At 40.2% G+C, this 24064-nt stretch overlaps 1 protein-coding gene across 9 annotated transcripts in view; it reads left to right on the forward strand.

Annotated features, from left to right (window-relative positions):
- NRXN3 (neurexin 3) overlaps positions 1–24064 on the forward strand; it is a 984600-nt gene that overhangs the window by 244118 nt on the left and 716418 nt on the right. For all 9 annotated transcript variants that reach the window (XM_072864172.1, XM_072864170.1, XM_072864171.1 and 6 more), the window contains one exon: positions 18951–19389. In XM_072864172.1, the coding sequence (XP_072720273.1) occupies positions 18951–19389 (439 nt within the window). The remainder of the gene's footprint in view (positions 1–18950; positions 19390–24064) is intronic.

Below are 24064 nucleotides of genomic sequence, written 5' to 3' on the forward strand. Positions count from 1 at the left end.
GGGTAGTCTTTTACAGGAGACTTAAAAACCAAGGAGCGTTTTTTTTACTGCTTCAAAAGGGTGGACTGGTGCTGTGTAAAAAAGAGATGAAAAGAGACTACCCCACTGGGACAAACTCCAGAGAATCATAGATATTAGAAATAGTAAACACCTATCAGGTCACCTTGTCCATCTTCTCCTGCCAGGAGCGCCATTGTTCCCTTCAGTGTATTAACTAGGAAGCATTTCTACTCTACAAAGAGCTGTTCGCCATGGGACTGTGCTTGTCGTTTTCTGTGTTCAGTTTGCTGCTGCTAAAGATGTCTAAAGGACAAATAAGACTTCTCCTGGCACCTGGGTTTCTTTGCATTTTGGGTACTGGAGACAACAATAAAAATAAAATTAAAATAATAAAAATTAATAAAATAAACAAAAATAAAAATAAATAAAAAGCAACTAAAATGCAAATAATTATTATTTGGAGAATGAGATGTATTAGTGCTATTTAGTTAATTACTGACTTCCTCAACTAAGAGATTGTGAGAAAAACTATCAGAAGTTATCCAACAGACAAGTGACAGGATCAGGAGTAGAAACCAGGAACTGTAACTCTTGAGCTGTTGCTCAACTCAGTAGAAAACAAATGCCCGCTACTCAAAGTGAATCTGCAGTCATCTGACCTTTTGCTAATTGAGCAATTTGTGGCATGTAAGGGTTTCAAAATGTCAGAGACCAAAAGAACCACCATACCCAGCTAGCTCAGCCTTCTGTCAATCATCTCATTATCCCCACTTATGCATCGTTTCAGAGTGTTCATAAGCAAGAAACAACAAGCCTCAATTACTCCTACTTCCCTCACATTAAATCTAATAATTTGGGGCCTCTTTGGGGGAGTTGTGTTTTAACCAGCCTTGGTGTGAAGGTATTAAAACAAGTAATCTATTACTTTACTTGGCAAGTTGTGATGTTTAATTACCCCCTACTTTAAAAAGAAGTTGGGCCTTATATCCATTTGGAATTTGTCTGACACTAGCTCCCAATAGCTGATTCTTGTGATGCAGTTTTCTGCTGGAACAAAGATGCTTCAGAAATCCAGTGTTTTCCCCTTGTTTGCTATAATCAAGTCCCTTCTTTATCTGTCTTTTGAAAAACTAAACAGATGGAGTTCCTTTTCTTTTACTGTAAGACATTTATTCTAGTTCTCAAATCATGTTGAATTATACCTAGGGTTTAAGTGCATATTGTACCAATGCTACGTATTGCTTATTCTAGTCATATATCCTGAGACTGAACTGGCCCTTTTGGCCATAGTGCTTTACTGGAAGCTCACACTTTCTCCTCCAATGTTTCCTAAATTGTTTTCAAAGTCACAGCTTTGCAGAGTGCAGCTCCCCCATGGCTTCCCCTTCCTGGTTCTATAGTTCATGGCCTGTCTTCCATGTTCATAAGCTCATATGTTTTAGTATTCAACTATTTTAAAACTTGCTTAGATTGAAAGGGCCTGGACTTCCATGCTCTGTGAATCACTCTGTGTGACTGCTCTGTCTTTGAAGTTATTTAGTGCTCTGCCAAACTTGGTGTTACCTTCAAGTATTAGCTTCAGTGCTTTTTCTATTTACTTCTAGGTAAATGATAAAATATTTAATGCTTTTGCATCACATATGGATCTTCATGGTGCATTAGAAATGCCTTTTTTCAGTAATGATACCCCACTGACAACTACTTTTTGAGATTTGTCAGCTGAGGACTATCTATCTATCTAATATTATGTCCTGTTTTGTTCTTGTATGCTGTTAATTTAAGCAGAGCTGTCTTCTGGTTTTCAGTCAAATGCCTTAAAAATGTTTCATCTGTGCCTTTACCATTGTCATTCAAATGATATTAGGTTTATTTGACAGAAACTCCTTTTACACAGGAAGGTCTAATGACATTAAGTATTGTATTCCTATCCTTTAATGTTTTTATTAAGCACTTCGGATAGAAGCTGTTGTGCTGTTTCCTCCAGGGCTGACGTTTCCTGCAGGCTAAACCCTTCTACAGTTATACATCTTGTCCTGTTTGGCTTTTTAAAACATTCATACAACATTATCATTCTTTTATTCTTCTGTTATCTTCCTGTTATTCCAAGATTAAAAATAAACCTCAGTGGATCAGAAATCTCCTCATTCAGCTCTTTAAGACTTTGGAGCAAGTGACCCAGGTCTGTGAAATTAAAAATAAAGCATATTTATTCCTGGTAGCTGATCAACATCCTCTTTTGTTCTCGTGGATTGCAAAATAATTTGTCATCCTCTTGTGATATAAGCACGTACGTTCTTCATGTATTTATACCTGACAAAGAAAAAAATGTTTGTTGTATACTTCATAAATGTTATGAGCTGAACCTTTTAAACAAACCATTGCCTTCTTGGGGTTTTGATGGACTTCTGTATCAAGATATAACTTTTTTTTTCAACTACTGATGCATCCTGTTGTGATTTAAAGACTTCATTGGTTAATTAGATCACTACGAAACATTGCACATTACTTCCAGACTGAATAGTGGTGATTTGGCTAGCCACCATATATGATTATGCTTTTGTCTCCTAAATTAAAGCAGACCTCCTCTGTCAGAGAACTTCTCCCCATGCAGAGTCCTGTAGCATGTAGATTTGGATCAGCTTATAACCCACCTTTGTGTGAAATAAATGGAATTCATTGGATAGCTCACCTAGCATAATATAAGACTGAGACTTGAAATCACTGTAGTACTTTTCTGTGCTCTTTGAAGTTTTTTAACAACTTTTTAACAGCATAGGCAAGATAACAGGCCACGTTATTATTAAATGGTCTCACTAATACTATATACGTAGTCACCGTCTTTTCTCTTTACTTTCTTGACACTTCCTACTTAGACACTGAAGAATCACATTAGCCCTCTTAGCAACTGCTTTACAAAGGCATTTCATGTTCAATTGGTTATGCACCAAGACACACACGCTCTTTTCATAGTCACTATTTGCAAGGCTTAGATACGGTTCCCATTGTGTGAGAGTTACTTACAGTCTTTGATCCTAAATCTATAATCTAGCACTGGGCTGAACTGAAATGAGAATGTGTCTGAGTATGTATTATTATATGCATGTCAAAGTGATAAGTAAACCGAATTTTAGATATCTTCTTGTCCTTTTCCAGAATCCACCTTAGGTGTCAAGACTGCTTTCCAGTATCTGGCAGTCACTCCGTGGTTGTAGTTCAGCCATGTTAGGACTGAAACTTTGGGCAGTGGCCCTTTCCCCAGTGTGCTGCCACAGTCTGTCTCTCTCTGGCACCTGGAAAGCTTTATTAATAACACTTCTTCCATAAAATCAGAAGCAAGGCTTAAAGCAAAATATGCCTGTTTGCATATTTCCTCTTACTGCTTTTAATTTTTTTTCATGCAAGGGATCCTAGGACATTGGAATGAACCTTCAGTCCTGAGTTTTTGGAAAGTGGTACAGGATGATCCTTATGCTTGTCCGTGTCAGAGAAATCCTTTCAACTGCCACTTGCTACCTCCTCGCTTCCCCGACCACACCAATGTCTCTAACGTCTAATAATCAATAGTAATTGTAGTAATAGTAATAATAATGTAATAGTAATGTTCCATTACTGGCATAGATTTTATGTTCAGCCTGAGAAAATGAAACTTGTTTTTAGAAGGCAGTGACTATGCCTCTTATACCTCTTACAGGAACATGCAGGCAAACTTTGCAGGATGCGATTAACACAAGGGGGTTTATTCTCTTGCTTCAAGCTAATTTAAATGTTTAACTTTCTGGGGTATAATACTTCTACACAAGCAAAGAAGAACCAAAGAATACTTCTACACAGGTAAGAAGCTGATGATCTGCCTTTAAGAGGCATGTTAGCCTAGGTAGGACAAAACTAGTTGGTAGTACAGTGCAGAAACAGCAGTTCAGGACTTTTGGCTTCTCTGTGGCTTTGTGAGGGACTAACAGGATCTTGGACAGATGTCTGCAACCCATCTTTCCTTTTGGAAGCTCTTGGGAAATAATTCTTACCCTTAGTAATACCTGTTGATAGACCTGCATGCAAACGATGGGTTTGCAGTGAGAGGTGTCAGGCTTGTGGGTGCCAGAACAGTATGACATACTTGCGCTTTCAAGGGCAAAGGCATTGTATTATAAAACCATACAGACCCTATTGACGGAGTGACTGAGGAGTTAGGGAAATAATTTACCTGATATGGTTACTATTTATATTGCTCCCAAAGCAAAAGGAAGAAGTGTGGGGTAGCTGAAAAATGCAACCCTTTCAAAGTTTAGTGCTCCAGGGGAAGAAAGAGGAGGAAAAGAGCATAGTACAGTATAGAAAACAGCAGCACTTCCAGTGTGCCGTAATCATGATCACTAATCCTCTCCTTTTAAGTGCCTTATGTATGAAGGACCCAAGCCAAACAGAACAACTGCTGCCTGGGAATGGCAAGACAGAGTGATGCTGGGATGCATCGTGGGCTGAACATACATTCTCTAGCAATGTATTTTTCAGCATCTGCCTCTCTCTGTTCTGCACACTGGGCTTTGTATGCAGTTGTTGTGGGCTTTTTTTCCTTGTTTGCCTCTTTGAAGTAGTAGAACGATCAGAGCTGACAGACATTGAGTTATTTGGGCTTGGAACAGGACTGCAGGCAAGAACATACCCAACCCAGGGTAGCTTACATTAGAAATACTCCACTTAGAAGCCCCTGTTGTCATTTTCTTTGCTTCCTCCCTTGTCTGTGCTCCTTTCAGGTTTGACCATGCCAAGGTGACAGAAAAAGAAATGCATGAAGGAACATGCTTAGCTCCTGCTAAGTCCCATTCAGCACACAGTCCAGTGTCACGTACAGCAAAGTTAGTTGCATCTTCTGAACTGAAATCTCACTTCTAGATATACTGGAGCGCATGGATATGTAAAGGCTGAATTTGCAGTCACAAGGGTTCTGGTGTAATCTCACCTCCACCAGGCTTTTCTCTAGGAAATGGTGACTTCATCCTTGTGTAGAGTGTTTCATAAAAAAGATATGCTCTTGCTTTCTGAGCTACCTTCAGGATAAGAGAAGGATAGCGGTTACCAGAATGATGAGTAGTTTGTTGGCAGCACACCTGCATAAGAACATATGCACGTGGGGATCCACATGCAGATGGTGTGCATACTTCTGCTAATCATAAGTACTCTTAAGTTTACTGTCCTGGAAAAACATGTGCATTGCATAAGAATCACAGATGGAGAGATGAGTACATGTGTATGCATGTATGTACATATAGTACATACAGTAGCATGTGTACAGGTACTGTTTATAGATCCGTATAAACCCCCATACGTATGCCCTTAGTAGGTACCAATGCAGAGATCCACTGTTCAGATCTATATGTGAGTATGTAAATACATATGCCTTCTTGTGCATGTATGCACAGTGTACGGATATGTTTAAGTAAATGCAAATATACATAGGCACATATTAGCAAAAAAATATAGTGAGTAAATTGATTGTATGTCCAGTCATCAGCACCCAGTCCTGCACTGAGGAATACATATGTGTCCTTGCTTCCAGGATTTTTTTAAAAAGTTTTGTGACTATTTCAGCCATTTCTTCCTATTGCCCTCTTTTTTTCCTTCAGTGGCCAATATAACACACAGTCAAGCTTTCTTGGTATATTAGAAAAAGAATGGCTGACTGATTTCTATGTATTTTGTGATTTTTGACAGTGCTTGCTCTATGCAAGGAGAATAAAACTGCCATAGAGGAGAAACATTTGGTTCTTTAAGAGTGCCACATAGATGAAATAATAATTTCTATCATTCTGGTCAATGTGGTCTGGGTAATAACAAGAGCAGAGCCCCTTTCTCAACCCCCTCCTCCAAAGAAGGTGACTCCAGAAATGGAAGTTCACCATGTTCTGAGACTGTTTGCTGCTGCTGCAGTAGTGTCTCAGTGCTCAGTAAAGGTATGCAAAGGTTGTTGGGACTTGTACAACAAAACTGGATGGGCAGTCCAGTTAACCAGAAAGGATTAAAAGCTTTAAATGGTGTATTTTGGCCAAACAATTGCTAAGGCAGATTTTGGTTTCTGCCTGTTAGTGTTTGAACAATGCAAGCTCTATAGCTCTGCTTAAGATCTGCTATAGCTCTTTCTTAAGCAGTAAGATAGTACTGAGCAAAACAGAAAATGTCAGATAATATTGTAAATTAGACTTGTATCAAATAAGCTTTCTTAGATGTGAGATCAGTCTCCCTTATATGTAAAACCAAGCTCCACACAGAGGCGATGGGAACCCTGTGCCTGGATGCATTAAAATGGCATTGTAGGAAAAGTAAACAAACTGAGGGAAAAGTTTATTGCCATTTCATATTTACCTTATTGAATTTCAAAGCTGAAAGAGGTTAGTAGATTATTTACACTGATCTGTGTCGCCAAAACATTTCCTCCAGCTATTCCTTAGACACAGGGTAGGAATTAGGAAGAAGAGACATTCTTTCTGACCATCTATTGACTTTGCTGTATGAACTGGCCAAGAATATTCAGTTCCCTCTGTTTTGCTTTCTCTTCCTGTAAATTGGGGATAGTGGCCCTTAATGGGAGAGTGGGAGATAATACAAAGGGTTAACGTCAAGATGCTAATATTCACAGAGTAACTAAAAATGCTCTGTAGGAATTTCTTATGGAAAGTGTTTCTGCAATGGAGAGATGTGGTTTTTTTCAGTCCCCCTTGGGGAAAAGCCTGCCTCCCTTTCTTTTATTTTATTTTATTTTTTTTTTAAGAAAGGAAGAAATACATACTGATAGGCCCACTCCAGAGCAAAACAGTATTGAGAGCTCTCTGCATTTTGCAGAATCAGGCCCAGCGTGCTGGGAACCAGCTAATCAGCTGCCTCTTTTGTCTGGTGCTCAGTGCTGACTCCAGCCCTGACCTCTCTGCTTACAGAAGAGCTCTCGCTGCTCCTGATTGCAACACCCCACCTCCTTTGAGAAGGAAGTGTAATCTGGTGCTGAATGGGGTGCTCAGGCCCTCATCTGTCTCCCATTTCTGCTTCTCATTGCTTCTCATTTCAGTGCTTCCACTGGAAAATGTCACCCTTTTTTTGCCTTTGTTTCTTTCTCCTTTTACGTGCTTTCCTTAATGCTCTCTCACTGTGGCGGCAGCATTCTGGCTGCACTGGCTGCTTCCTCCTCCCCTCTCATGCCCCAGGAGCAGCTGGACTTACATTACACTCCATGCACACAGCTTCCAGATCAAAGCAAGGGATGAAGGTGAAGTTTTACAAACAGCGCCAGTGGGCTCTGGCAGCGCCGCTGGGCTCTTCGCACTATTTTAATACTATTCCCCAAGAAACCTGTAAAGATGGTGGGGGCTAGGAAAACAGTTTTGTCAGTAAGGGTTTCTCTGGAGGCCAGGTGAGAACATACAAGCAGGTGAGGGGGAGCTGTCCCATTCCCAACCTCCCTTTATTGGTCTCAGATAGCGTTGCACTGTGCACTAAAGCTGTGACTGGTGCAGCTGGGTGGCTTCCAAATGAATAGATGGACTAGACTTTTTGGCATTGTGGTAACTGGGACTCAGTCCCCAAAAAAAGATAGATTTTTTTTTTTTTTTTTTTTTAAACACGCCCTCCCCTTTTGTTAGTGCTGGAAGCTGTAGAGCTGGAGGTCACAGCTGAGAGAGTTTTTTTAGATAAATGTAGGAGAAAGATGTAAAAGAGCTTCTTGTTCTTTTTCTAGCATCAAGGTGGGCTTATAAGGTGACAGTATTTTTCTCTTAATGTCTCTTGTAGGTAGGGAATTAATTACATTCCCTGCCCCCTTCAGCAAATATTCAAGGAAATATTTAGCTCATCACCTCCCTGTTTTTGCACAATATAAGGCCCACTGCAGATAAATGTTTGGGGAATCCTACTTGTGGAGGGTTTGAACTTTGTTCCGTGCCTTGGAATTTGAACAGAGGTCAGCAAAGAGATCCTGGAGAGATGCCCCTGTTGGCAGGTTTTTGCACAGGGCAACAAGAGAGGTGTTAAAAAAAAGTTTAGAAACCCATAGTATTTCAGTCTCAATGTATGGAGACAGGTCCTCCTCCCCAGTCCATCTAGATCTGTGTAGTGCACTATGACAGATGGTGTCAGCCATGGGATAGTGCCATCCTGCTGATGGCACTTCAGCAGACCCAGAGTGTCTTTGCTCCCTCACAGGAGGAGAGCCTAGCCGAAGGCATGCCTCTTACTTTGGCTGCCATTGCAGATGGAAGGAGATGCCAGTGCCCCTGCGACCTTTGTACTAAGGCTGAGGGAGGGAGACACACGATGGGATGCAGCACCCCCAGCTCCTATCATCCAGCTACCAACAGTGACACCATCCTGCTACACTGGCACCACTTTAAGTTTGTGGACTAAGTCTACGCAATACTAAATCCACTAAATACTTCCTCTGTTGCTCTAATTGCATTGTTATTTGAGCAGTGCTCACTTTTAAGCATGTGCTCTCCCATATATAATGGTAAATGTTGTCAATTTGGTTTTTTTTGCTGGACAGGTGACAAAAACATAGAAAACACCACTGCGGTTGGCATGATTTGCCTAGCACATTGGAAGCCTAGGCAGTGAGACTAATGCTTGACTGGCATATGGAGACTGAACTACCTTCTTGTACCTGCCAGGGATATTCTTGTGAAGCAGGCTTAAGGCATATTGGCTAGGGAAGATAGGTAGTGGGGAAAAACTGCATACATGTAAGCAATGTCTATTCAGTATTTTCACAGAAGACTTTAAACATTGGTGTTCTCATTAAAACACGTTTTATCACTGAAATGAAAAGTTGAGTGAAATGCAGAGTTTCTCTCCCAAAGGAGGTTCCTCCAGCCCACATTTGTTTTCATTGCTGCTGGTAAGATTTTTTTTTTTAAATGGAAATCCCTCAAAACTTCAGAAGTGAGTTCGTATGTAACATTCTGATATATGAAATAATTCGATTCAAGGAATTAATTATTGAGCTGACCCTAAATACTCTGGACACAGTTTAACAAGAACTGTGTTTTCCTGTCCAGTGCAGTTCCATGTGGTAGCTGCCCTGTAGGGCCCTTGTGTCCCATTCTGCCATAGGGGCCAGAGTATTTGGTCAAGCTGCTTTGTGGCAAAACCAGTCATGTGTCTCTTCTGATGTCAGGTGGGACGCTGACATTGTGTCATGTGAAAGTATTTCCCTAGAGAGTGCAGACCAGAGGTAAAAATGGGGCTCGCTATTGAAAGTAAATGCAATGCCTGGAAAATACTGTTTTATGTTATGCTAAGTTCATACAAAAGCTTTTCTGTTAAGTTTTTTGGGTTGTAATGGCTTGAAGTGAAGCATTTCATTGCTAATTCTCTGTTAGGAAAATGGAATTCTGTGTTAGAACACCATCCTGATGGAAACATTCACCCAGCCATACTAAACAGATCTATTTCCTGAGAAAGGCCTTTTGTACTTGGACAACCTTAGGTGGATTTGAAATACAATGAAATCGCTAAGTGGAATGTTATTTGCTAAGTCATTGTCTGATACAGTTTTCAGCGTCTTGTGTAATAAGGTTCAAGCCTTAAATGATCAATGGGGCCATCCTAAAATAATTCCTCTCTGCTTTTCAGATGAAATCCTTAAGACACTTGACAGTAATCATTTCCTCACATACTCATCACTGAACCAAGCTAGACAGATTTAGCTTGTGCTAGCTAGACAAATCTGAGATTTCAGGATGCATTTGGGAGGAGCAGAGCATTCTGTAACTGGTAAATGTCTATATAAGCTCAATACAGAACTGAATGTAATTGAAGTTGGCTACTGCATGCTGGTAAATAAGCTTCTGTGATGATGATTTCTTTTTTTTCTTCTTTTTTTAACTCTAAAAAAGCTGACAAACCTTCATTAGCTAGGGAGTTCATTTGTAAATGTAAGCTCTTTGAATTTGTGAGATATCAGAATTGTGTTAATATAAGGTTTAGTCTTCCTTTCTGTGCATCAAACACTAGGAAAGTCTTTAGCTACATAGTAATTTCCTCCTTCTCATGTCCCATCCCTGTGTGTCCCCCCCCCTCCCCGAATCATGTAAAATAAAACAGGAATGGACCATGAAAGGTTATTTAATCCTTTCCGCTTCCACTGTCCCAAGACAAAATCAATGGCATCTATGTGAGTCTTGACAGCAATTTGTTTAACCTGTAATTAAAGGTCTCCAGTGATGGTTGCTCCTCAGGCAATCTCTTCCAGTGCTTCACTGTTCTTAAATAAAAAAAAAATTATCCTAACATCAATTCTAACACTTCCTTGCTGTAATTTTTCCCCATTATTTCTTGTCTTTTTCAGCATAGATACAAAGAACAGATTGTTCCTTTCTGCTTTATAGCAGCCTTTTTATACTTGAATACTGTTATAATGTCTCCTTGCGGTTTTCTTTATGTTAAAAAGAAGCAATACTTTCAATCTATCTTCTGTTTTCTAGACCTCTGGTTATTCTCTTTGCTCTCCTCAGGACACTTTCCTGTAGTCTCACTCCTTTCTTGAAGTGCAATTCTCCAAACTGGACGTGATCTCCAGCAGGGTACATAACAGCACTGTCTCCTCCTGTGTCTCCATACATTCCAGGATGCTTCATTCAATCCACCCAATGAATGATTTTCTGTGTGTGGCTATTAAGTGTTTCTACTGTCTTTTTTTTACCTCTGAACTATACAGGCTCAGTGTAGAACACAGAATTTCCTCATTATTGTATATGCATGCATGTTTGTAAAATACTGACATATCTCCTCTATGCCCTTCTTATATCCAGAGACACGTCCAAGGTACAAGTTGCTTTTCAGGGCTAGCATAGGTATGCCTGTGGTTATGGCCTGTGGCACAAGTAAGGAGCATCATAGCTGGCTGTCTTGGCTTCCCTGTCCAGCAGCTTTTATTCTTCTCTGTTACTAGGCCAAATGGAGGTTGACTAGAACATGAAGCAAGAAGGAAGTTCAAGTTTGTGCACCTGAATCCACAGTGAAATGCCTTAAACGCTTTGCCATGACACAAAGGTGAACTCTGCTACTGTCAAATATCAGTCAGTTACTTTTTCACCTAAATATTGACATGTATCAGCTAGTTTTTAGGAATAGACTGAGAAATCTAAGTCTAATTTCTCAGAGCATTTCTTTTAGCTTTAGCAGTAAAGATGAAATCTCTCCTTGTCATCGCTCACAGCTTTTGGCTAATGAGCACTCCTGCAAAACCAATTCCATGACCTCAAGTTGGCCACCATGATGGGAGGAATATACTTTTGAAAATATTTGGGTTTAGGTGGCTTTCTCACCATTGCTTAGGAAATTGGTGGAAAAGTGATATTTTAAGAAATCCAGAAACTATACCTTATTTCCTGTGATCCCTTTCTTCCTTACTGCAGAACTTGAAGTTTCTGTAGCAAGGAAAGAAGAGGACTTGACACTTCCACTGCAAAAGAGCATTCATCCTCAAATCATAGTCCATGCTAGAACTAATTCTACTTAATCTTACTGACGCCTATGCTGTGCGTTTTCGGTGGCTGAGGAAACGACTTTAGTCTTTGAGGCTAATATAGAATCCTTCAGCAGCATTTCTCTTGCAACTATAAAGGCTCCTCCCCCCTCTATACAGTGTCATGCCTTTTTTCACAAATAAATATATATAATTTCTAATGTTCCCATGATGTTTGTCTCAAGATAAAATTGTGGGGTCCCTTTGAAATCAAGATTTTCTTCAACAGTAGACCAAATGAATTAGCAGTCAGTGCATCCCAGCATGGAGGATGCAGAAATCCACCCATGTGATAAAATAAATTCTGTCCTTATTGCTACCTGTTAAAAGGAAGGAATCCAAGAAGTAGGTCATTTCACAACCTTGCTTTTCTGTAGTTTGAATGCTGCAATGCAACACCAAGGATAAGTAAGGCTGTAGAGCATTTGACATTTTAGTCGCTTAGCAATATTCATAGCTAGATCAAGAAGCAGCAGGCTCAGTATATGCAAAAAATGTATTGTACAGCTCTAGACACATATTTGAACTTCAGTAAATAGCTGTAAAGCAACTTTTTTTCCCCTAAAGTTTGGAATCTCTCTCATTCATATATTTGGTTGGTTGTAAGGCAAAAAATCCTAGATCTTATTCCAAAAAGGCATAGATAGAAATGTTTGGTCTTTATCTTGGTATATTCTAAGGTGAAAGATAAGGCAGCAAGATGGACCTTGATCTGCCTTAATCTGTTTAAGCTTGCTCTAGGATCCCCTGGGAATGCTTTGGGTTGGTGTTAACTCTGTAGTAACTGTGAACACACTCTGATGCCCTGAATTCTCATGAGAAGCAGGTGCTTATTTTTGGCTTAAAGGATAGTTGTGACCACAGTGAAGTACTGGGTCCTCTGTTCTCAGTATCTCTTAAGGAAACATTCTCACTAGACCAGTTGAAGAAATTCCACTCTGCCTTTTTTACTGGCACCTTGAATCCCTTTTCTTTCTCTTTCTTTATATTCTACTTCAGGGGGTGCTTCTCTGTATCTTCCTATAAGTCTTCTGAAATGAAATCAATCTCTCTTCTCTCCTGGAGTTTTCCACAAAACTTGAAGTTATTCAGAAACTATAATTGATTTGTAAGGTGGAAAAAAATTTTGTAGGGAAGCTTGAAATAGTTCTGCCTTATTGTTCAAGTGTTCTACTCACCATATTGCTATTTTTAGCTGGGTAAACACATGTCCTTTGTTAAACATAATTCAAGTGAAATGTAGGATCACATTACTTTAGTCAACATAGCACAAATCATATTTGAGTCTTATTTGTTTGGTTTCAGTTACTTATCATCCATGTTCGATGTATTGTTTTTCATGACAGGTAAATTAACTCCTTCAGTGTGGTGAATAGTGATTGTGTTTGTTTATTACGTGAATATAGTTGTTATCCCAGGGAACCATCAAATATGTTTAGACCAGATATGCACAGTCCACATACAGTCTTTAAATAAGTATAGCAGCTTTAGTTACTCATCACTGAAGCCTTGGATCGCTGCATACATCGTCTGTCCCAAACACAAAGTAAAATGCTATTAGCTGGTGTGTTTGTTTCTACTTGCTGGTCGGGGCAGGCTGGAAACACATAGTTCTGGTAAACCAGCTGATAAATTGTAATTTATTAAGCTGCAGGAACTTGTCTTATTCAGTGCAGGTACCTTTAAGGAAGTCTTAGAAAGGCTCTGGGCTGAATGTCTCTCAGTTAGCCCTTCTGAGAAGCGATATGGTTAGTTGGTGAAGGGGGCAGCCTATGACAGAGAAAAGCAGTTGGTGATACGCAAGATGCAGTAGGTGAACAACTTGGCTGAACTTCAGAGGTGCTCTTCCTAGCTAGCTAAACTTACGCAGCCTTCAAGTTATTGCTCTTTTTCATGATGGTCATCTTCTAATTCACCAGGCTATCAATGGCTATTCCCCTTTGGAGCAGCCTGCACCAAAAAACATGTTTCCTGCTTAATAGCACCAACTTGGAGAGGACTTGTTATATTGGCTACTGGCCAAGTCTAGCACATAATTTTTCCTCACTTTTGTTGCTCCCTCTCTAGCTGCATCTTCACTTGATTGCAGAGATGCTTTTCGTGAAAAGCCATCTGATTAGAGCTCTCATTAACCCATGAGTGAAGCTTCTTATAAGTTTAGCTGGAGAAATTCCTTGAATGCTTCAGAATTGCAAAGTTGCCATTTTTAAGAAACCTCAAAACTAGATTGCCTGTTTGTTTTAGCTCAGCTTAAAACAAACTCTTCTTTCTCAGCAGATTTAAAGGAAACCTAATTTACTGTGTATCTTTTTATCCCTCAAAAGGTCTCAGATGTCATGGAATTCTACTGCTGATTATCAGAGACTGTGTGTATCTGGACTATCCCATCCCTGACCATCCATCTATAGTGGTCCAACTCATTACAAAAAGGCACTGAACAGTCAAAATATTCCTCTGTTAAAGTGTATGTAGAAGCAGTCCTCATGGAAAAGGAAAAAAACATTTTTTTCATTTTTCTAATTTCATTTTTGGAATATGAAGTGATTTTAAGATTGGAAGCATGAAGGTTACTTTCAAATGCTCTGTGCATAGCTTTTGCTAGTCACTTTCTTCCCCTTTCTCTTTTCTGCCTTTCTCCCTGGAATAATTGTAAAGTAGATGTGTATATCTGTACCAGGAATCATCTCCTTGACTCCCTTAGGCCTCTTGACCTTCTCTGATCAGACACGGGATGAACTCAAGCTTGTCTCTGTTTAAACAGGCAAGATTGGCTTTGTTCAGAAAGCCATCTGATAAAAATGGACAAATTTATGGGCACTGCTTTCATTGCTTTGCTTACTTCTAAGTTGTTAAGGAAGCCATGTGCCAGAGTGGCACTAGAAGACAATGTCCTAATGAGGTACAGCTCTCTGAGTCAGTCATGGCCTCATTTGGAGTTAAAGAGGTGTGGCTTTCAACCAGTATTTTGGTATATCCTGAAAAGCCCTCAAGTTAGTTCAGAGGTTGCTGGTAAAATGAGACTACAAGGTAGGAAGTGTTATGCAGATGATAGGTTCTACTGCTGGCAGACAGCTTCCTCAGTGAAACATGAAAATGTTTCTTCTCTGGCTTGCAGCAGGTGACTCTCTAAGAAACTGGTTCTTGAAGCTCATATATTTAGAACTATAGAATAGAGTTTTTTGTCCTAGACTTTTTACTTGCCTTGCTTTTTAACCGTAGGTTGCAAGGTAGGATCACAAACATATAAAAAAGCCTCACTGAAAGCACTGGTGGCCAGTCAGACCAGAACTGACACAAGCATCTTCTCCTTTAGCATGCAGTTTTAATGTTTGGGAAGGATGTGTTTCATCTGTCCTGGAAAACTGCACTGAAGCATCTGTTGATTTCATTAAAACACAAAGATTCATAGGTTATGAGGCCACAAAGAGCTATTATGATAATCTAGGCTGATTTGCTATATAATTAATTCCTGTCTCACTATGTCTTTTAGAGAAAACAAGATACTATTTTAATTTAAAGTTTGCCAGTAGCAGAGAACACACCATAACCTGTAGTAAATTACTTCAATAGCAAATTACCCTCATGTAAAAATAAGTCATAATATTTTAAAATGTGAATTTCTCTAACTTCAGTTTCTAGCCCCCGGATCCTATTATTCCTTTGTCACATGGGTTGAAGAGCCCTCTATTGCCAAATTCCATTTTCTGCACAGGTACTTGTAGATTGTAATCGAATCACCCTTTAACCTCTACCTATTAAACAGACTGAATTTGAATGTTCTTCACGATGGGACATGCATTCCAGTCATTTAATTATATTCCCTTTTCTCATTCTTGAACCTTTGGTTTAACGATGGAACTGTGGATGTCAGAAGCTGCCTTAGCTTTTCATTGCCTAAGCCAGAGATGCTGTTGTCTCTGTATTCCTCCTCAGGATTCACCTTGGTTTTATACCAAGGATTATTTTTATCCTTTTGTTTACAGTGCTGAGAGTTCTGGTGTACCTGAGTATACATCAAGATCTTGATGTCCAAATGTGGCTGTCAATGATACCTCAAGTCAGCTATGTGAACACTTGTACTTTTTCCTTAAACACAGGTGCTTTTTAAATCACTCAAGCTAGGTTGTGGGTTTGGGATTTTTAAAGAAAATAATGTAGAACAAACAACACTTGAATAATAGAGATTCAGATTGGGGTGGATCTGTTTCTTTGAAAAGATTGAATTCAGAACTCTTGTGTCTATTCAGCACCCTTTCTCCTCTCTTCCCCAGGTCTTCCTTTGTGCTTGCTTTCTTGGTTCTTTCTTTCAAACTTGCTCTCAGATCCTCCATTGTTAGTCACTTTCTGGATTACAACTGACTCAGTGTAATTTTCTCTAGATCCTTTGAAAGTCTTCTGTCTCAAGGATTCTCCAGCTGTGGTACAGGTATGACTAATGAAATACAAGGCAGTCTGCAGCAAACCCCAAATAAACCCAGAGTCGGACCCTCTGCATTTCCCCAGAAGAGATGGGAATTGTTACTCAAGTATCAAATACGTGAAAGGGGGAGATGTAACCTGTATGTAGCTCAGCTGAGAGCTGGAAGCTACTTATGTGTATGTGATCATATTCCTTCTACCAGCAACCTGCAGAGGTTGCTGAAAGCAGATTGCTGAGTCATAGCTACATATAACCCAGCACCAGCCATCAATCATATGTAGGGTATTGTACTACCTGTCTGCTCCCCTCACATGTGGAAAGGCTGGGTCAAGGTACAGTTTAGAGGAGTGTTGGCTTGAGCAACTGTTAGTAGTATCCTATAAGCGCAGTTCTCTTATGTTAGGATCGTTGAAGTCACAGTTCATTCAGGCCTGGCATTCTCTTGCCCACCAAAGCAACTCCATACTGGGGTGAAACTGAAAATGCAGCGTTGCTCCGAAGTTGTACCAGACGTACCCGTATGTATGTGCTGGCAGAAGGACTCTGTCCACAGGAACCCATTTCCAATTACCCTCTTTCCCAGGCTGTCCCTGAGGTGGGACAAGGAGTAGACTGTGCACAACCTACAATACATGTAGATTCATTAAGAACATGAGAAGAGCCCTAGTGAGCCTGAAGAACAGTCAATCCATTTATCCAGTATTCTGCCTCCAATAGTAGCAGGTGCAGGTGCTATTTAGGGAGAGCGTGTGAGCATGGCCACTATCAGTGGTGCACTCCCCTTACGCTCCCACAGCATCCACTGCTATTGGATTATTAGAAGGTCCGTCCCTTCCTTTTCCCTTTAATATCAGTTTGTGGACTTGCTGTCAATGTATCTTTCTGGTTCTTTTTGAGCCTGCTGATGCTCTCTGCTTCCATGACCTCCTGTGGCAGCAAGTTCCAGAAGTTCACTACCCTCTGTGTAAATAAGTACTTATAAAAATCCATTTTAAACTGATATCCTACAAGTTTCAGCGAGTGCCTCTGGTTCTATTATTGCTGGATTTGGCAAAGAGCAGTTCTACATTAACCTTCTCCATCCTCTGTAAACTTCAACCATATTTTTTTTCTCAGTCCTCTCCAAATATGAGAACCCTGGTCTTTTCAGTCCATCTTCATAAAGCATCTTGCTCCATCTTCTTAATTGTTCTATTTATTTTTCTCTGTACCTTCAGCTCCTCTGTTTCCATGAGATGCAGAGACAGGACTGCATCCAGTGCTCAGAACTAGTGTTTGTGGAAAGCACTGGACTTGCTGCACACGCAAAGTATGTGCAGAAGTCCTGGGCAGTCCAGATAGCTGCATGTGCATGGAGTACATCTCACACTTCTTATGTGTGCCTTTCCTGGATACAAAGATAACTGCAGATCATCTCTGCTGTCTGGCTGACGTGCACCTTGTTGTCTGGCAAGAGGGGGAGGCTGTAATGCACAGCCTTGCTGAGTCACTGGAAGGAGGTGTATGGTCTGTCTAGCAAGAGCATTTGACATGGTTAATCCATAGAATGAAACTACTACAGTCCCGCAAATTGAAAATATATTTTATTCCTGTTGCAGATATTAATAGTCCTGATGTTTTTGAAGTTTGTGCGAGGGCAGAGCGCTTTATTGGGAATTGGAGCAAAACAAGCTATTGGGGATCAATACTGTCTTCTGCTGGGAGGAACTACAGCTTTGTGCCATGACTCCAAATGGGAGTTAACAGCTGGCTTCTCCTTTCACTCTGATGTAGGGTGTTTTGCCTTTGCAACAGGAAAATCTGATGCTGTGCTGGCTGCACTGGGGAAGTTCTCCTTTAATGCTTAGCGAAAGCTGGAAATTCTTCCCTTGCTACAGCAGCTTATCCTTCATTCTCTCCCTCATTTGCCTTTTAATATTTACTGTACACTCATTTCTCTGACTTTCCTGTCCTATTTGTAGAATTAACAACGCTTACCTCCTTTCCCTTCTCTTTTCATAGCAAATTGCTGACAACTCATCCTGCTAGCATTCTGAAAGCAGGAATCAAATGTGTGTGTACATATATGCTATATGTAACAGACACAAAGTATTTTAAAATAATAACTCCTTAGAAGAAATCAGTGTCTTCAGTAGTGTTGCAGAACATGAATTCAATCAAAATTGTGCTAGTTGCAGAAATGCTTTTGCTTGCTGTATGTGCCAGCTCTGGGTTTAGAAAGCACGGAAGGTGGTTGAGAGGAAGTACAGTTTAAAATTATTTCAGTTTTGTGCCTTCTGCAGTCCCTGCCTCTGTGAGAATGGCACAGGGCAGAGAGGAGTCCTCTTTGCAAGGAATTAATTCTGTGTTAGCGCAGAGAGCATAGGTCTCTTGAAGCGAGGATCAGCTATGCAGATATCTCCATAGCAAGTTTGTGCCTGTAGTGATCTAAGATTTCTTGGTCAGAGAAATTTTAAGTCTTTGTTGGTTTTTTTTCTTGTAGCTCTTTAGGAGCCACAGGGCAATCACCAACAGTTCACAGCAACTTGCTTAAATTTTTTTGCATCTTTCTGCTAGTAGTTAAGTGGGCTTATAGGAATAATAGAGAAATGGCAGTGGTGGTACAGAGTTCCCTGCTGTGGCTAGCAGAGATGGACATGGAGGTTACACTTTGTTATGTATTTTGTATGGGATTTATGCAAATACAACAGCATGATACCAGACACACACTGTATTTTATGTACAAAAGCTTTTACAGCAGAGTGGGCCTGTGGTAGAGTTAATCATTCTCACTGTCCTTCAGTTAAATGTTCTCTTCTGCCTGCTTATCTGATCTATAGTCATCGCAAAGTTCCCACTGCTGTCATTTCTATACATACTCCTGGTTGTGCTCTCTCCCTCTGTCATCATGTCAGCCTCTTGCATGATCTCCTTTCTGCTCCCCACTGCCTTTTGGGAGAAGTTTATCTCCCATGGCTGAAAGTAATTGAGGTATTTGTACTGTATGCAGGATTGATGTATGATATTTTTCCTTGTGTCTGGCAGGTTGTTTATAAGAATAACGACATTCGTCTGGAGCTGTCTCGCTTGGCACGGATTGGTGATACTAAGATGAAGATCTATGGGGAAGTGAAATTCGTATGTGAGAATGTGGCTACACTGGATCCCATCAGCTTTGAGACACCTGAGGCCTATATTAGTCTACCTAAATGGAATACCAAAAGGATGGGCTCCATCTCATTTGATTTCCGAACCACTGAACCCAATGGACTGATCCTTTTTACCCATGGCAAGCCTCAGGAGAGGAAAGATGCCAGGAGCCAGAAAAATACAAAGGTAGACTTCTTTGCAGTTGAGCTTCTAGATGGGAACCTCTACTTGCTGCTGGACATGGGCTCTGGGACTATTAAAGTCAAGGCCACCCAGAAGAAAGCCAATGATGGAGAATGGTATCATGTGGATATTCAACGAGATGGAAGATCAGGTAGAGTGATGACTTTTTCTTAAGTAGATTCATCTTTCAGATCCAGACCTAGGGCTGTGTATTAATTCTCAGAACCTTCAAAACCTGTTAGATATGAGTCACCTTCTTACAAAAACTTAGTGTTATTCCAGTGATGTTTATCCAGCAAAGCAAAGATGTAAATGGCTAGGTTTTCATTAAATGTTTAGTGTGAACTTTGGATAGCACATCACAGAGGCAATCTATTAATATTTTATTCACAATCTTCAGATATTCTGGACCTGTCTTTAAATTACCTACATAATTATAGGGATGACTTCTTTGTAGGCCATGGTGAGGTTTAAATCCTTCAGAACCATTATTATTTAGTTCTTGATTTGAGAAATTATCACTGATCTACTTTGGGTTTCTGTTCAAAAAGAAACTTAGTAGAAGCCAAATGAAAACTTATTGCTGTTACCTAATATTGTCATCTTCTCCTGGATCTTGTGTGTTTAAAGAGCAGGGGTTTGGGACCTTGTCATGAGGAAAGTAAAAGTAATGGGCACAACCAGTAACAAGATTATGGTGACAAATCAACATTTTCATCCTGTTCTGTTTCCTTTAGTATCTTGTAGTTTTCAGTTAGGTTTCTTTACTCTCTCTTGGATGCCAAATTCTAATCTTAATATCTGAGTCAGCATTCAGTGGATGTTCCTTTTTTCCCTCGCAGCTTCTTATTTTCAAAAATGTGTTTTAGTTTATTTCTAATAATATACTTACCATGCAATTACCAAAAGGTATTTTATTTGTTTCTAGTGCTGGATATCAAGCTAACATACCCATGACGTACTCTGAAATTGTGTCAGGAAACAAAATGATCAAATATTATAACTTCATCTTGAGAATATGTGAACAATTGTACTTTAATTCTTCCTGAACCATTGGGATCTCAAAGCCTGTCCGTATACGCCTTCAAAGAGAATTTTGCTTACATTTGGAAGTGGATTTGGGATTTGTCTGGTGATCTCCAGATGATGGCTTTAGGTCCCTAATTTTATGTTTCCAGTTGCTGAATGCCATCAGTAGAGAGAAAGCAGTGCTAGAATTTGCTTCCCTTGAGTTTTCAAAAGAGCTGACTTTTAGATATCATGCAAAGCCTAGCTGTTTGAACAGGTCTTTGCCTGAAGCTAGTTTTTTCTTTGATGATGTTAGGAGTTTCTTTGTATTTGGCATGGTGCTCTACTAGGACTTAATATGTGTGGTTATATATTGCTATCTCCTAAAGACATCGATAGGAACATTTTATAAAGGAAGCCATAAATAAATAAATGGAGCTTTGATTTCTTTAGAATTGCTAAAATTTAATTAACTTCCAAGGATAAACTCAATCAGTTGCATTCAGTACTGCCTTCAGTTTTGTTGCTCACTTGGGGACTGGCTGGTCCCTGGAGAGGCAGCTGCAGAAGGAGAAGAAACAGAAATGACACTAAGCTCTCTGCTAAGAAAGTTTGTAAAAACCTAGAAAGAGGGACACACATTCATTTGGACTAGGAGGGTGTGACAGACGGCATTGCTACGTGGTGGATGAGACTGTAGGACTGACTTGTCGCTTGGCAGGGAGGTTTGTGATGTTCTGGACGCTGATTAGAGATAACAGATTTTGAATTAAAAGCACTTTGCTCAACAAGAATGAACAAATTTGTACGTTCTTGTCTTCTCTTTTTTTTTTTTTTTTTTTTTTAAATTGCATTTTCTGCTGATGATGAGTACTAGGTTAATGGTCCTAGTGACTGATGTCTTGTCTCCCCAGAAAACCAGCATACTGGAATTGATTTCTTCACACCATACCTTTAGCAAGCATCAACCACTATTATCCAGTGGTACTTTTGGTAGGTGTGAGAAGGAAGTTCAGGATCTTTTCTTGTTTAGTTCTTGGCTTTTCTCCCATGCGCGGACCAGAGAACAGTTACACCTTGGAGATTTTTTTTTTTTTTTTTTTTTAAATGTGGATGCCTGTCATCTAGAAACTGAACTGAAATCATGAACTTACTTAATGTAGGCTACAAAACAGCCATTTGGGTTTAATGAGCTAGTGACCTAGAGGTTCTGATTCTCATTATTAAAGCAGGGAGGCCTTTTTTAGGTGTCATCTCTCCCCTTCTTCCCATTTCTGTAACAGTCCAAAACTTCAGGCTCTGCTGAGCTTAGTAAAATAACCTAAAAATCCAAATATTCACTACTGCAGTGTACTAAGGCAGGAGCGCAAATGCTGGGGAAGCATGGCAGTCGTGGTCAAATAACCTCTGGCACCTCTAGTCCCCTTAGGCTTTGTATGCTTTGGTCTGTGTTGGCTGCCAGAGCAACAAAAGCTGTTTTTTCTCTCTACTCTGACAGAAGCTGACAGTGTGGACGTGGACACCTAGTGTCCTGTAACCTTTCTGTCCTTGGGGAAAGCTCCTACAAAGCATCCACCAAACCTGTCACAGTTTCTAGCTGGGGAACACTGAACACATTACACAAGACAATGTTTTCGGCTGGTCATCACACATGTTGTCCCACCCACTCAGACACTAAAAATCTTACTGGAAGGTTTGGTCTATGATTGAATCAGTGCACTGCTTTGTATACCAGCTCTGCCCTCAGTAACTGGGGTCTTTTGGTCTGTTTGTTCTTTAGCTCTGCACAAAGTGCCTAAGGGACTGGAAAGGAGATGCTTAGATGCTTCTGGTTTCTCAAGATAGGATTTGATCTACCAAAACAGAGTTGCAAACATGGGATTTGGGACAAAAAAAAAAGGATGTCAGCCCATGTGACTGCTCCTTCCTAGGGTCAGTTCAGAATTTCTCCATCTCAGCAGCTTCGTCTTAAAAGTGCTGTGCATCTGAGCTAGTACCATCTCCTCACAGGAACAGTTGCAGGGTACAAAACACTGGCAGAAAGCTTAGGCTCCTGTCTAGCCTATTTCCTTTCATCATTGCATGCTCTTTCTCCAGGTTTTACACTTCTTCTTGGTATCCCGTATTTATTTTCTTTCAGGGGGTTTCTTTACCTTTGTGGCTTTTGCAGGTGGTGTTTGTTTTCTCCATAGTAGCAGCTGTCTGGAGCTCAGCCCTCCAGTATTTTGGTTTGTTCTAGTCTTTTGAGTAACATGTACTCCACATGCTGCTTTTGAGGAGTAACAGCGGAGATGCTGGAAGGGGGGCTGTGATCCTGTGGCTCTGTGATACGCTGCCTTTACAACTGTAGGTGTATTGTCACATCTTCTCTTTTCTTACTTTGTAAAAGGGAAAATGTCTGTGGTGCTGCAGCTTGTTTTTACAAAATGATTCATCAAATAACTCTGGTTCTCTTTGAGCCTTTAATTTGTAACGCCTCTTGCTTCTGGCACTCTGCTGCCTCTGACATTATTCCTAAATTATTACTGAACATCACACACACGAAATACCTTGTGTCTGTGTCATATGTCCTGTTCTTTAAGAAGACACCTATTACAACTGAAGAAAAAGCATGTGTACACAACTGCACTTTCTCACAGAGACACAGAATAGAGCTAACTCTATTAACTAAACTCTCCCACCTTATCGTAGGGGTGTATGATAAAAATGCAATGATGTAGAATTAATCTTAAAGCTTGGATAATTGTCTCTGAGGACAGACTATCTTAATGACAGGGTAATTGGATGCAATGATTTATAGCTAGGGAGAGTGAATTGCTGATTTTTAGCTGAGTGTCTGGTGGGCAGATGTCCCTATCACGAGAGCTGCTGAATGCTCTTCTGAAGAGTACGCTGCTCTGGGATGTGAGATACCCGCATAATGTTCCCTGTTTTTCTTTGGATGCACTGTCTGACCTTAAACAGGTCACTTTGCTTCTCTGCACCTGTTTCATTTGTTCTGATATATATTTCTGTATTATATGTTCTGATTATTTTATGTGCTGGGACAATTTATTGAAATATATAGGAATGGCCTCAGTGCAGTATGCCCACATCTTGCTTGGAGCATATGGAGGCTACTGCAGTTTTAATAATAACTGTTCTTCAGAGATAACCTTTATCTTTCTCTACCTCAATTTTCCTGTTTGTAAAATGGAAGTTAGAATACTTAACTTTCTTTGTAAAACTGTAGAATAATTTATTTTGGAACGAACTTCTGGAGATTTCTAGTCCAAACTCTGCTGAAATCTAGGCTTTCTTCTGGTTGCATCCAGTTGTGTTTCGAATGCCTTCAGGATGGTGATTCTACAGGCTTTCTGAGGCTTCTGTTCCCATTCGACCACCCTCGTGGTGAAAAATGTTCCTTTCTATGGAGCTGGAGCTTCCCTTGCTGCAACCTATGATCAGCATCTCTTGTCACTGCACACTGCTGACTCGTGTTCAAATTGTTGTCCGCCATATCCCCAGGTCCTTTTCTGCAGAGTTGCTCCTTAGCCAGCTGGTCTCCAGCCTGTACTTACGTGTGAGGTTATTCTGCCCCAGGTGTAGGACTTTGTATTTATTGTTGTTGATTTACATCAAACATTTCTATCAGTCCTTTGCTCCACCTTGTAAAGGTTTCCCTCAATGGTAGCCCTGTACTTCCTCCAATGCATCAACCATTCTCCCCAGTTTGATGTCATCTACAAACTTGATGAGGGTCTATTTAGTTCCATCATCCAGGTCCAGCTTTGGAGGTACTGATGAAGTGTTTTCTGGAAGAGCTGTGTAGTGTGAAT

This window comes from Ciconia boyciana, chromosome 6 (assembly GCF_034638445.1).
Source record: "Ciconia boyciana chromosome 6, ASM3463844v1, whole genome shotgun sequence".
Classification (NCBI taxonomy): domain Eukaryota; kingdom Metazoa; phylum Chordata; class Aves; order Ciconiiformes; family Ciconiidae; genus Ciconia; species Ciconia boyciana.